The sequence below is a fragment of the Coenobita brevimanus genome, chromosome 45, assembly GCF_032717465.1.
Source record: "Coenobita brevimanus isolate Jiangsu-jjx chromosome 45, ASM3271746v2, whole genome shotgun sequence".
Classification (NCBI taxonomy): Eukaryota; Metazoa; Arthropoda; class Malacostraca; order Decapoda; family Coenobitidae; genus Coenobita; species Coenobita brevimanus.
The window spans coordinates 19,810,477-19,825,838 of NC_136998.1; the positions used below are offsets into that span (position 1 = coordinate 19,810,477).

At 39.9% G+C, this 15,362-nt stretch overlaps 1 protein-coding gene across 1 annotated transcript in view; it reads right to left on the bottom strand.

The window, feature by feature from the left end:
• Positions 1-15,362, bottom strand: part of LOC145398454 (dipeptidase 1-like) — a 560,071-nt gene that overhangs the window by 173,003 nt on the left and 371,706 nt on the right. Inside the window, exon 6 of the mRNA XM_080271334.1 lies at positions 7,463-7,639. Within this exon, the coding sequence (XP_080127460.1) occupies positions 7,463-7,639 (177 nt within the window). The remainder of the gene's footprint in view (positions 1-7,462; positions 7,640-15,362) is intronic.

The window sequence follows — 15,362 nt, forward strand, 5'->3', positions numbered from 1 at the left end:
TATGATCAGAGTGGCAGGGGATGATGCCGATATGATTATGGCATTCCTGGATTTAAAGTCAGTCTGGCACGACTCAGATCTAGTTACTGAACTGAACTATCTTAGATGAGAGATTCTGGTTAGGTCTGTGTCTAAGGAACTCACCCAGTTGTCGTATAATGTACAAGGATAAATATATATCAGCCAGATCCGACCTTATATAGTTAATGCTTGTCAGGAATTCAACACGCCGTTAGCCAATGCATTAGTGTACAGAGTTGCTGTAAAAGCATGTAATGAGATACTTAACATGCGCATAGGGAAGACTGAGTATCAGTTATAAGTCAAGGAACATTATGAGTGGTACTCCACCTGTCACAGTGACCAGTACTCCTGCTTTGATTGATCCCCCCACAGGCAACGTTTTTTCATTGCTAATGTTAAGGCTGACCTGTTACTGGATGCTTTTCACACGAGTCTCTTATCTAGAATTCCCTGCATCCCTTCATAAGTCTGCGTGGTTTTGCTTTTCATGCCAGTGACATGAGACATCTGCCAAAAGATGTAAATGGCTAAGGTGGGACTGATCTGGGTTTCTTTCCAGTGTTTTGTCGTAAGCTTGCGACGGTCTTCGTTCGTTGGTTGGCTCGTGTATTTAGGGACTTTCTGAGGTCTGAAGCCTTTCTTCAGTGTTGGAGAATGGCTAATGTGTCACCTTTCGTGAAGGGCTAAACTTCATCTCTGGCCGGGGATTGTTGCACAGGTTTACTGTCACTAGCTTTGTCTACTGTATGTTCTATGCACCGTTACCTCTAGGTTGGTTAAATATCTTGAGCACAGAGTTTTCTGCCCAGGATGCCAGTCTGCTTATTAGGCTGGTCTACGTACTTGCCATACACAGATAACAATGAGTCTACCTGCCTGCTGTAGGTGCTTGCCACATAGAGCTAGCCATGAACCATGATTTACAGTAAGCTCTGGAATGGAACTGAGGGTAGCCTGGTGCAGACTGATTTCTCTGTGGCCTCTGACTGGGTCAGTTATAGAGGATCTAAATACTAACCCTTCGTTAGTCCTGTGGGGTGTTCAAACTTGGTTAGTCCTGTGGGGTGTTGCAACACCCCAATACAAAAATATATGTAGTGTTACTAACATGTAAAATATATTCATACTGCCGCTTCAGCATATCTCTGCAGTCACTAACGAAAAGATTGAATGCCTTGTAAGTGGTGTTTATTAATCTATAATAATAAAATACAATAAATTATAATATCAGTAAAAAAAATTCAAATGGACTCATTCTCATTTGTCAGGTAAACACGCACAGGAAAATACAGTTTGTGATTATTATGATTAGTATAATGATAAACAATATGCAAAAATGAGATAAAAACCAATCTATATCACAATATGATCTAAATAGTTCGTTTGATGGGGTGACTGGACACCCCAGGGGGGGGGGGGAAGTGCCCCTCTCTCTCACTACAGCAGAAGCAGGACTAAACCAATCCACATGCTCCCTCCCCTCACTGGATCAGAAGAGTACTGGGACGGAGAGAAATATTCGAATTATCGGCTAGGAAATATGAGCTTTTAAAAAATATTTGGGATGCCAAAACACCCCACCTGACTAACGAAGGTTTAAAATCAAGCTATTTATGTGTGTTTGCTTTTGCGTTTTGTTGGTTTTATTTCGCGAGATCGGTAGTAGATATCGGCCAGTTTCTTTTTCATTATGGTTGCTGTAAGTGTGGGGAGTGTCAGAAAATATTTAACAAAAATTTTGGCAATCGCGAGAGACGCGACAGGGCTAAACTGTCAGAAATCAAGACACCCAAAAATATGCGAACACTTTTCTTTTTCGACTTTTTGGTCAGAACTGGTCATTATGGGCTAAATGATGATAGGGAAAAGAATAATGGAATCTGCAAAAATTTTTTGATGGGCAGGCTATTTAGTAATCCTGCAAATTTTTGTGGGTAAGAACTGTTTCCGCTGACATAGGCAGCTATATGCACTGTGGCTGAAAAAATTCTTTTAGATACCATGCATAGGAGTGTTGATGGTGTTTATGGTCGTTGGTGTGAGGTTGCATCTGGCATTCCTCAAGGTAGCAGTTTGGGTTCGTTCTGTTTATTTTTTTGTAAAGGTGATCTGTCATATGTGACTCAGGAATGAATTATCAGGTTTGCGAATGATACAACCTCTGTGGCTCTTGTTTATAACCCAGTTGGTAGGTCTGTGGTGGCTGACAGTCTGGAGGTGGATCGGAAATGCATCAAACACTAATATCAAAACTACGAAATGAAGCTCACAACAAGGAAAACTAGGACTACTGTTGATAGTTGTCCAAGGATGACTCATACACTGCAACCTTTGTCAAATGTTGACAATTGCTCCACGATAGTGGAAAGTTCTCTTGAGAGGATTGAAACTCACGTCTACTGCATCGTTTATAAAGTCTGGTGGAAGCTGCGATTTATCAGGCATGGAAGCAGAGGTTGTAATGACCTTGATGCTGCAGTGATCTGTGGAAAATCATTTGCCCTAACCTTGTGCTGTTCTTTAGTTTGGGATTTCAATAGGAACTTTCCATTTTTCCATTATTAACCTATGGGGATGAAGTAAGAATCAGATGGAAAGAATATTTTGAAAGCCTGATGAATGGGAATAGAGAGACCAGAGCGGCTGGAAACATGATTGGTTCGGGGGGGGGGGGGGGTGCAGAGAAGGAATGCAGTGCCAGGAGTCGTGACACTCGCACAGGTGAAGAGTGCTGTGAAGCAACTGAAAAGTGGGAAAGCAGCTGGGGTTGATGAGGTGTATGCAGAGATCATTAAGTGTAGTGGAAAGAGTGGAATGAAGTGCTTTTTGGAGATATGTAAGAAGGCATGGATGAGTGCCAGCAGAGTGGAAAAAGGCTGTCATTGTACCCCTATACAAAAATAAAAGTGAGCGAGGTCAGTGCAAGAATTATCGTGACATAAGTGTGGTAGGGAAGGTATAGCCAAGGTATATGGAAGAATTATTATAGAGAAGAGAGATATCAGAAGTCCTAGAGAGTGATGAACAGGGTGGCTTTAGGAGTGGCAGAGGATGTGTGGATCAAATATTTGCAGTGAGACAAGTAGCAAAGAAGGCTTGTGGGAAGGACCATAAGGTGTTTATGGCATTCACGGATCTGGAAAAAGCATACCACAAAGTGGACTGAGAAGGAATGTGGAAAGTTCTGCGCATGTACGGTGTAGATGGTAAGCTGCTAGGCGGCGTCAAGAGTTTTTATGATGACAGTGAAGCATGTGTAACGGTTAATAGGCATTAAGTGACTGGTTCACGATCGGTGTGGTGTGGATGTGCGACAAGGTTGTGTGATGTCCCCATGGTTGTTCACTGTATATATGTATAGGGTGATGAGAGAAGTAAAAACGCGAGTAATGGAGAGGGGGATGGCATTGGTAACGAATGGTGATGGATAGAATACATCAAATTTGTTGTATGCTGATGATGCAGTACTACTTGTAAATACCGAACAGGAACTTCGTTGGCTAGTGCAGAGTTTTGCTAATGTCTGTGAGCGTCATGCCCTGAGAGTAAATGTAGAAAGGAGTAAAGTGATGGTTATTGAGAGAGAAGGTGACTCCCAGTGCGATGTTACAGTGAATGGAGAGAGACTGGAATTGGTGAGAAAGTTCAAATACCTGGGTACACTGAGAGAAAAGAGAGGAAAATGTGCAAAAGAAGTGAAAAGTAAGAGTGACACAAGGAAAGAAAGTAGCTGGCGCAATGAAGGCCTTGATAAGAAACAGAGGCTTGAGTGTTGCAGCAGCACGAGGCTTACATGAAGGAGTGTTAGGCACAACATTAACATATGGATGTGAAACTATGGTGTGACATGAAAATGAAAAGTCAAGAATAAGAGCAGTGGAGATGGGACTACTGAGGAATGTATGTGGAATACAGAGAGGGGACAGGATACGAAATAATGTGATCGTGAAAGATGTGGAGTGAGGGAGTCTGTGGACACCTGAATCGAAAAGAGTGTACTGAGATGGTATGGTCATGTGGAGAAAATGGATAACAACAGAGTGGTGAAATAGGTATATCTGATCGAATCTGAAGGAGGGAGGAGGCGAGGTAGGCCAAGGAGAAGGTGGAGAGATATGGTGGATAAGTGTGTGAGGAAGAGAGTTTTGGCAGTTAGTGAGGCTAGGGGGCTGACAGGAGATCGAGCTGGCTGGATGAATGTTGTGAGAAGTGCATGATCAGGGATTTGGCACCCCCTTTTTTAAAGTGGCAGCGTCCAGATTGGCTCTATGGGATACGTTTATGTGAAGCTACAGAACGTGGTGAATGTTTTTGGCGTATCCGATAGAGCCAGGATTCCGGGGGCTTGAATGATGAGTGAATGGAAGTGTGGACAATTGGACTGGGCAAATTTGGGCTGTCTGGACATAGCTACTCCTCACCCTGCCATAGGATGGGAAAGGAGGTCCGGATGATGATGATGATGATGACTTTATATTTTCCCCCCTCTTAGATAAGGTTACGGGCTTGGCTTGCATCATGTGTGGCTTCCTAGGTCTGATTAAACTGAGTAATCACTGAAGTGAAAGTGCCTTTTCCTTGTTATATAAAACACTGAACTACCCATGTCACCCACTGCATGGTACTGTACACAATTGGGTAGTTATGTAGGTTTTCAGTGCACCAAAGCACTGGGATATTTGCCTGAGTGTTTTGGTTCACTCGAATGTCATCCCTATCAAGAACCATAGAAGGTCAAAAAGACACAAAGGGAAGGAGGAAGAGGATGCTGCATTGTTTACTAGATCCATCTCAGAAGAGGAGGGACTGAGTTCGATTCTTTGGCCAGGAATTCTTATAGAAAATATATGATTTGATTATGTATCTGTTCAACCAACAGTATCACTGAGGACCTGGATATAAATAAGACTATTGTCGATCATCTTCTAGGGGTAGATTGAGACTTACGAGTTGGAAAAAAAATCTGCCTTTCTGCCCTTTGTGTAGTGCACAGCCATATATTTTAGCCTTCTTCGAGTAACCGAGAGACAGAATTAGTTCTTATTAACGCATGTATTTTGTACTGATAGTAAGTACATTCGTGTTGTGATATTAGTCACCCATCACTTGTCGCGTCAGTGCCAGAGGTGGAATGAAAGGAAAGGATTTTTCCCGCTCTTGCTTATCCATCAAGGACAGTTTGCCTCATATAATCATGACACCCGTAATGTTTGCCAGACATTAGTACAAGGCAGCTTCCATATACTGAACGTCTTCTCAAGCTCCATTTGTCTCTCACCCATCCCTCTCATAACTTCAATATAAATGTGTTTCGTTTCTCTTCCTTCCTTATGTAACATCAGTCTTTATTCTGGAGTTTTCTAAGACTCCCATTTATCTATAGTCCTATACCAGATCTGAAAATTTTTCGTCATTGTGGGAAGGTAACGTCATAAAATGGCTGAAGTGAATGTTTTGGGGTCAAGTACACAGCGGCCCATTATACTTTTCAGAGTGTGATCCTAACAAAATGATATTCACCCATCCATTTCGCTTGAATATTACTGGTTGGGTTTGCAAGATCTTGTTTAAGTCTCAGCAATGCTTGAGGGCGATATATACAGTGCAAATTACAGATCACAAGAGCACAGTAAATTACAAGAGTGGATTATCAGGAAATATATTGATGCAATGAGTAACTGAATGACTTATGATACTTTAACCAGCACCACAGTGACCAAGCCATTACCTCCTGAATTGTAGTGAGGGATGTGGAAAGACCAACGGCCGTATGTTTGAAGCTCAAAAATGTTAGAGGAAGAAAGGAGTATAACTTTTTCTTTTGGGGCACTCACGAAAAACAGATGGGGTATTAGATCTGACAAGATACTGGCACATAAAAGTCATCCCTCACACTTATTTACCCCATGAACTTATTTTCACCCCACGGACTTATTTTCACCCCAGGGCCTAGTTTCCTTCATAAACCTATCTTTTCTGTTGGAATTATCTCCATCCATGGACATATTCCCCCATTCGCTTATTTTCCCCATGGACCCCACGTTCTCAACGGACCTACTTTTTCCCGTGAACGTATTTTACACCATGGCCCTATATTCCCCTATAAACCTTTTTTCTCCTGTGCTAATTCCCCATGACCTTTTTCCTGCCTGGACTTACATTACCCACATAGATCTGTTGTCACCATGGCCCCTTCCTGCATTTTTATCCTTGTCTTTAGCTCATGGAATACTTTTATTGATTAAAACCTTCCCTATAATAAACAGCAAAGAAAAGACCAACAGGTCTGTTGCTGTTTGCTATTCTTCGTACTTCTTTGTACGTATTTTCCACATGGACCTGTTTCCTTTTGATGAACCTAGTTTCCACTATGGAAACGTTTCACCCACTGATTTTCCCTCCAAGAACCAAATTTTCATCATAAAGTTATTTTTACCATGGATCTATTGTACCACAGAAATTTATATATATATATATATATATATATATATATATATATATATATATATATTCTATGAATACATTCTCTCTCATCGACCTATTTTCCGTGTGCTCAGCTTCCCCATGGGCCTACTTTCCCCAAAGGACTTATTTGCTCCATGAATGCGTTTTTCCACGGTGAATCTACTGTCCCTATGGATCTGTTTTCTCTTGGACCTACTACCTACTTTTTTTTTCAAGGACCTGTTTTCCCGTCCAGGGGCCTATTCTCCCACTGGACCTAACTTCCCATGGATCTATTTTTCCAAACTGGCCTATTTCACCCACTGGATCCATCTTGCTACTTGGGCCAACATCCCCAAACACAGTCCCATAGAACTATTTTCCCACGTGGACCTATTCTCACCATGGACCTATTTTCCCCACTAACCAAACCCTCCCCACTCACATTCACAAATTCAGTGTCATCCAGTTTAGTAGGCCTAAGAAGGAGGACGATGACGAGGCATGTTTTCATACACATGCACACTCGCGAACACACACACACACACACACACACACACACACACACACACACACACACACACACACACACACACACAGATACATAACAGACTTAACAGTACTGGTAATTACCCTGAATTAAGCATTACAGACAGGATTCAGTAATGTAATGAGAGTGCTCATACTTTTCACCTTCGAAAGATGCTTCTGTAATTCTTGCCCGAAAATTAACTTGACTTCCCTCTAACATTTAGGGTTTAAAGGAGGTCACTTTGAATTTGAATAAGACCGTCTGGATGTCATGAAAATAAATCATCGAATAAGTTGATGGAGAACTTTTTACCCTTAGACATCAAGAGGTTACATCTAACCTGAAACATCTAGTCACCTGTACTAGGAAAATCATTTGGGATTTCTGTCGTTAATGAAATATTTCAACACAAAGCATGCAACCGTACGAGGTGACATTCACATACAGGATCCGGGTACTCACCAGAGCAGTGACAACGTCGTCAGGAATATTCCTGGCGTTGTGACACAGGACCCTGGCGGCGGCGTGGGAGAAGATGACAGGTGCTCGGGAGGTAGCCAGGACATCACGAGAGGTAGCAACTGAGGTGTGGGACAGGTCGATCATTACACCCACCCTGTTCATCTCTCGGACCATCTCCTGAGGAAAATGGAGAATGGCGGTGAGAGGTCGGCGATTGTCATAAGCTAAAGAGGTATGAGAAAAGATAGTCATCACACCCACCCTGTTCATTAATCGAATTATCTTCCAATGGAGAAAAAAGGCGGGATGAGACTTAAGAGACAGTAAAGAATGCCTGAGGTACCTGTATTGTAATGTGTTGACAGAAGACAGTCAGGCTGTGGTGAGTTACCATGGATGTTGGGGTTGATGTTTTTCAATATGTAACGGTAAAAGCACTGAGTGTAAATTGTATCGGAAATAAATGGAAAACTATTATGTAACTGTTCTTACGACACAGCAATTTTATAATCAGTTTCACAATTCACTGACACTACCAAGGATATGTACTGTATTACCTTATTTCACACACACACACAGACACACACACACACACACACACACACACACACACACACACACACACGTGTGTGTGTGTGTGTGTGTACTTATATCCATATCAGCAGGTTGATTTTGGAACAATAATGTTGGACTAGTCTGGATCGACAGGTAATAGTGTCTAACAGACTGCACGTGCTGATACTGGTGTGAAAGTTTGCACTGTTTAATGTTTTTTTTTTAATTATTTGATCGTAATTATGGGTGCGTTCGGGACACAGATGCTGTTGAAAAATTCCTACGTGTAAGAATCACAAAATTATCGTGGAGAGCAGATTTAGATGGGAAATGATTTCATTAATCTCCTTCTAATGATGTCATATGAATGGAAAATTTTTCACACTTTCTGTGTCCCGGACGCTCTCTGTATTCAGCCAGAGAAAGTGCCATTCATGGATATATTTTACAAGTCCTCCTTAACTCAAACTATTAATTGGTTCCTGTTCTTACATAAGTCGAACTTTGCGTAAGTCTGTATTTTCTTTTGGAGCTGCATAACTTACTGAACCAACACTCAGTGCACAAGCAACAGTCATTAGTTCTGTGTGGTAAACACAAGCAGTTTTTTAATTTGCTATCCTCATCTTTCTTTCCTTGTTGTTGCTCTCACCACCACCACCATTACTGCTTTTTAGACATAGAGAGGGTCATAATATAGGATAACACACTTTTGCACCTGCTTCTGCAATCCGGTAATGCTAAATAGACGCCACCTGGTGTCTGACTAACAATGCAAGACTTGGCTTCCGCATTAAACATTTTTCAACTACTTCTTAGGTATCTCTGTATTATGTAATTCGAATTTACGTAATAGAAGGGTATATGTACTGTATTCTTTCATCTTGTTCATTTGGTTGTTTTATTTATATATATATATATATTTTAGAAAAATTGGCAAAAAACAAAAATTTGCAATGTTAACGCAATGTGACAGTGCCACAAAAAGTTGTGGACAATCCTCACCCCTGAATACAACAATCTCCTACCCTTCGTCAGGTCATTCAATAGAGTTATTTCCATTAAAACAGCCACCCGAACTTCAAAGATTATGATATTGCAAAAGCGATTGCAAAGGATATGATTGAGATCTGGATCAGGCAAGCGGTGAAACTGTGGTTGTCCCTGTATGAATAATATTAAGTAGTGAAGTTGGTGGATAACATGTGTTTCAAGACGCAAAAGAAATAAACAGAAAATCTCTTTCTATCGTCCAACAGCAATATGAAGAGGGAAAGATGGACAAGTTTTTGTACATTTCTTCCTGCACCTGTAAGCAACCATTTCGTCCTTGTGATGACACTGCTGTGAAGTGCAATAAGAAAATTGTTAAGCAAAGCATATATTCTACACCTGTCGTCCCTGAAAAAAGGTAATGTTATTAACTGATTTATATTTTACTGGCCTAAGTGTGATTATCTGCGCTTATAATATTGTAAGCACTGATTATATGCGTTTATAAAATTGTAAATTAAAACCACACATTTTTCTCCTTTGGTGTATACTTTAATGGTTCTTTACCTTCGTATATGTAGAATTACAGTATATTCACTAATTACTATGCTTTACTGTATTCCTGTTCCAATAGAGGACAGGGAATACTTAAGAGACAGGAGGGTCAAAATAGGACCAAGGGTAATTTTCAGCTGGGATACATGGATTAAGCTGCCGTGAAGAGAGACCAGAGGACTGCAGTTGAAACTGAAAGATTACAGAAACAAAATATGCGGCAAAAGTTAATTCGACAAATTTTGCCTCCACATCTTTACAGTATATTACCTTTGAATATAGCTCAGAAATATCTGGAAAGGTAACTTAATTTTCTCCAAATATTTCATTCCATATTTATCCACAATTTTGGTTTCTATTTCCATATGCTCACTTTAGTAATATATTTCTGTTTTCACTTCAGTAATCTGATGGTGAAGAAGAGATCAAGCCAAGAAAGCACCCAAGTGGAGCTTAAAGCTTTTGGAAAACCCAGACTTGCCATGGAAATTATCAGGGGTAATGTTTCTTCCAGTCTTGGTACAAGTCTTGCTAATGCCTTACTGCTGCACTTACGAGCTATATACTTCCTAAAGGCTAGCCTTGACCTGATACAGATAACAGCTGGTAAATCGAAGATGGATAGGGAAAAAACAGAATGAAAGTGAAAAGTGATGAAAATTACGATAATGATCTAGAAAAGTTTATCTGTAATGGTGTTGATGGGAGAATTTACAAGGACACTTTGCACTGCAGAGAAGTTAAGGATGAAAATGAGTAGATTAAACTAAAGAGAAGAAAAGGGCAAGAACACTATCTGACTTTCACAGAGGAACCGGGAATTGAAAGTAGAACATATCTTAGAGTCATCCCAATTACGGGAAATGAAAGTGGAACATATCTTAGAGTCATCTCAGTTACGGGAAATGAAAGTGGAACATATCTTAGAGTCATCCCAATCACGGGAAATGAAAGTGGAACATAGAGTCATCCCAATTGCGGGAAATGAAAGTGGAACATATCTTAGAGTCATCCCAATTACATGTGCTGTTGGACTTTTCCTTGGAAAAGAAGTTGCTGGTGTATTGGAGGAGTTTAACAGTGTACATACCCTGAAAGTTGTACTTCGTGACAACACATACAAACACTGGATGGCAAGGAGGCCTTGTAATGGCTCTGGGAAAAAAAAAAAAAAAAAAAACAGTAGAAACTACATACAATTAGTTGTTCTCTGCATTAAAATGAGCTTCCTTTCAGAGCTGTCTTCAAGCAACTTGACGGCAGTGCCAAAAGCCCCACTGCTTTCAATGGTCCACTAGAAAAACAGTGAAACTAACACGATTTGCCACAAGTGGAATTTACCATATTTGGTAGTCTTATGGATGACATGGAATATACTGAGAAGACATTGAATGATCTCTGTAGGGATCAGAGGCTTCTTTAGGAATAAGCTCAAGGGGAAGAGTCAACACAAGATTTGCTGCGTGGAAAATTGGACCATTAAACCAAGCAAGATGGCTGACTTTGCCAATAGAATGATGTGCCTGTGAACCAGAAATGCTTACCCTACAGAACTACAAGATAAAATATACCAAGCCATCATATTCATTGTGGAAGTGTACACAGTCAGCTGGTTCCAGATATAAAAGGATAGCAAGTTCCATAACCAGCAGCTGGTCATATTTAGCATGATCCAGAGGATTAAACAGCAGTTTGGAGAAATTCAGCAAGTTGCTTTCAGGAATCTGAAGCACAATGCTTTCGCTCTGCTGCCCGAGAATGTGTTATCCTCAGTGATGAAGTCCGATGAGCAGAATGTGAAAGACGCTGCTCTTAAAAAAAAAAAAAAAATCTCGATCAGGAACTTTTTTTTTTTTTTTATACGTATAAACACTTAACGAAAATCTCAACCATTTTCATTTATGCTATTTTTTTAATCCCCTAAATTTGAGTAATAGGGAGTAAGTCCTCAAACAGTATAAAACCATTTTTCTTTCAGAAGTGGGATACCAGCCAAGAAGAGTCTGAAGAAGATCACAGCCATCAACACTAACGCTACCCTTTGGTCAGAGCTCATCAACCTTTCTCAAAGTGGCATCTGTGAACCTGCTCTTACAGAAGACTTTTCTGATCAAAAGCTTCAAGAAGCACTATTGAATGTCACTAAGCTGGAGCTGCCTGATCTACCCTCACATTCTCAAAATGTTAAAAGGGCCGTGAAGCTCAAACCTGAGGCTTCCCATGCTGTTAAAAGGGCAGCGGCCAATCTCGGAAAGGGCCCTTATTTTAGGAGTTACCCCAACCGGGTGTATAACAAACCACCCCCTGTTTCTTCACACGGAGGTACAGTTGGAGAAAATTCCGCGCCGGACACAGCGTAGAAGGCTGCAGGAGCGGCAAATAATTTGATCTGGTAACAGTGTTGGAGGTAAAGGAGGAGCGGGACGTGCGGAGTAGGTGAGGGATTGAGGGGTAGTGGTGGTAGCTGTGTGGTGGGAGGGATGGAAGGGTAGTGGGAGTAGCTGTGTGTCGAGAGGGATGGGAGTGAGGGTAGCGGGGTGTTGGGGAGAGGCTTAGTAGCCATTTAATGTCGTAACATAATGTACTTAGATTTTAAATGAATGTTTTTATGGTAAGGAAACACACGAAGCAGCAACAGGCTGTAAAGTGATGGTTCATGACATGATGAAAATTGGTCAGTTCAGTGACCATGCAAGGCTGATAAAAACACACAGACATCACCAACACGTAACCTCATATAATGACTCGCCTCCTTTCGGTATCCATAACATCCCTCTTGTAACACACACTAATATCAGACGTTTACCTCAGATACTTCTCAGAAAAGTTGCTTATACATTGTTAATTGTAACGTAGATATGTAGTGTAAAGATAATAAAATATATGTAATATTCTATTTCTTCGTAGTTTCAGTCAACTGTTAGGATTTTTTTACCCCAAAGGCATTAAAGTATGTCAGATTTTAAGACAAATGCATCTTTGTTAGCTGTCAGTGTGAATTTGATATATTTCCTAAATCGTAAGCACATGCTGGCTGCCTGTCACAAACCAATTTAAGCATACACCAGACCTAGATCTTTTCACGTCAATCAATAGCGTCTGCGTGCGTGAGTGTTGTGCAGTGTGTAATACTGGGTCTCTCGCTAACTGTCTCCATTAATCTCACAGAGACTCATAAGTAGGCTTAGGATAATCATGGATTTGCATATGTGCATATGCAAATGCATATTCTAGCCATTTATGAGCGTAAGTGCATATTCCTCTTTTTTTTTTTTTACGACATATTCTTTGAAACTTCCTGGGTATTATAATAACTTCTTCAACCTGTAATAATATTTAAGTGTCATAATACCCATCAGATCATAGTGAATTATATACTGCTAAAAAGGCTGTGGTTGGGAAGGCCGTGACTTGACGTCAGTAGACAACAGCTGAATGAGATGGATTCGTGTATCACCACTTGACTCACCAGAGCCTGAGACGCATACATGGCCTGTGACTAATATATATATATATATATATATATATATATATATATATATATATATATATATATATATATATATATATATATATATATAGAGTGCCACACATTTGATATTCATGTATGTGTTTAGTAGTACTGTAATTTTAAGTTAGATAGGGTGTAACCTGAATATTAGTTTATAAGTTCCTACTCTAAGTAGTAGTTTATATGTTAATAATTAATGTAGGGTTAACTATTTTTACATGTATGTATCTCTGTATCTATGCAGTGGGTGATGTAATTGTGGATATTGAGCTATGAGAATTCCCCGTCTCGTAGAGTAACGAATAACAGACAGATGCGCCAACTTTTCTTGTCGTTGTTGGGCGCCGAGTTTAAACCTTAAACAGAGTAATGATGAATATACAATTCTTGCCGTAACCTAGTTGTGAAATGTTTGCTAATGAAGCTGCTAGAACACAAGTATGTAAGATTAGCAGTCCAAAAGGCCTAAATAATGTCATTTGTGAGGATTTAAAGTCCCGTTTATCTTGGCCGTCACTAGATGGCATGAGCTGCTCTCAGATTCAAATTGAGATAGTAATGGAATCAGTATCTAAATTAAGTAAGGAATAAATCCCAAATTTTCCCCAATTCAATCAAAAGTCCTGGCGCCATGGGTACACTGCTAAATAAATAGTAAAGAGAATTAAAACCCACCATATCCCAAAAACACAATCTCATTTGATCTAGCAGTCGCGACCTTTGGTGCCCGACAGGCCCCACTCGCTGCTCAGTCATCGTGTATAACAGACGTTCGTTCAGGTGAGTCGTCCACATTTCTTCTTCCTCCCCCTCTTTTTCTTTATTTAATCTTTACTTATTATGGACTATGTGAAGTAATATTGTTGAGAGTTTAACGTAGAGTGACTCGCTGCTCAGTCATCGCGTATAACAGACGTTCGTTCAGACCCCAGACATCGGCGACGTCAAAGTGTGCACGAGGCCTCCTAGTGGTATTGCCCATAGACTTTTTCACTTAAACTTACACTACCCACGAGTTATTTTACAAACCGAAAGTAGGTGATGTGTTATTAATGATCCTATCAAGTGAACTTCTTTTTGTAGATAAGGAATAGAAATATAAAAGTGATATGTTCTGTAACGGAAAGGAAAAATTCAAATTCATTAACTGTTCTCTTTCTTTAAATATTAGTTTATTAGAAAAAATATAATCAGGAGCGTGGAAGGGAATTTACTGATTGTGAGCAATAATGTGATATTTGAGTTGTACCTCGAGGCTAAACAAGCCCGAGTGATTGGGTGTTCCTGGTGATTATATTTCTTTTTTTTGAATTATTCTTCGAGGCTAGGCAAGCCCGAGAGGTTATGTATTTCTAGTGACTATATAACATTGTTGATGATGAACTGTAAATAATACTGACGATGTGGGAATCGAGAAAATTACATGAGGAGAATATATGATATGGGTGAAAGATGAACACAAATAATCATTCTTATCGGTTCGAGGCTAAGCCAGCCCGAACAGACAATTCATGCCTGTAAAAAAAAGTGTCCCTGTCTTGAGGCCATCGTAGAGCCCAAGAGTAACGGCCAAAAAGAAAGTAAAGTACAACTCCATACCTCGCGTATACGAAATTGTTCGTCTGATAATAATGTTAGAGGAATGATCACCCAAAAACCTTGGTAACATTTACTATCTTCTCTCATACTAAAATGGGTCATGTAATTAGAAGAAAAAGAATTGTTTTTTTGTGGTAATTAACAGGATTATTAAAGTAGAGTAAAGTATATATCATTTTTTCTTTTCTTTATTAGTATACCTAATCAAGGAAATTATCCTCAAGCCAAATTCACTCCCCTTCCAATTCAAGATTCCTTCGCTGAGGGAACGACGACCACCCGTGGTACTGACTAAATCTAAACTCGGCCAAAAACTACAAACGCTACCATAATATTTCATAAATATTTTCTATAAATTGTTATACTAAGTCGAGTACCACTTGTATTATCCATGGATGAGTTGATCAGTACCCACAACAGGTAAGAATATAAATATTACTATCATCATTACACTGGTGTCAGCCAGTGGCATTAAAATTCTAACCTTTACATATATATATATATATATATATATATATATATATATATATATATATATTTATATATATATATTGCCAGACGCCTTAATTCCGTTTGGGGTGGCCACAAACAAATCGCCTCCACGTCATCCTGTCCCCCGCCATTTCACTGCCCTGCTCCCAACTCACACACCCCTCTCTCATATACCTCTCCACCCCATCCCTCCAT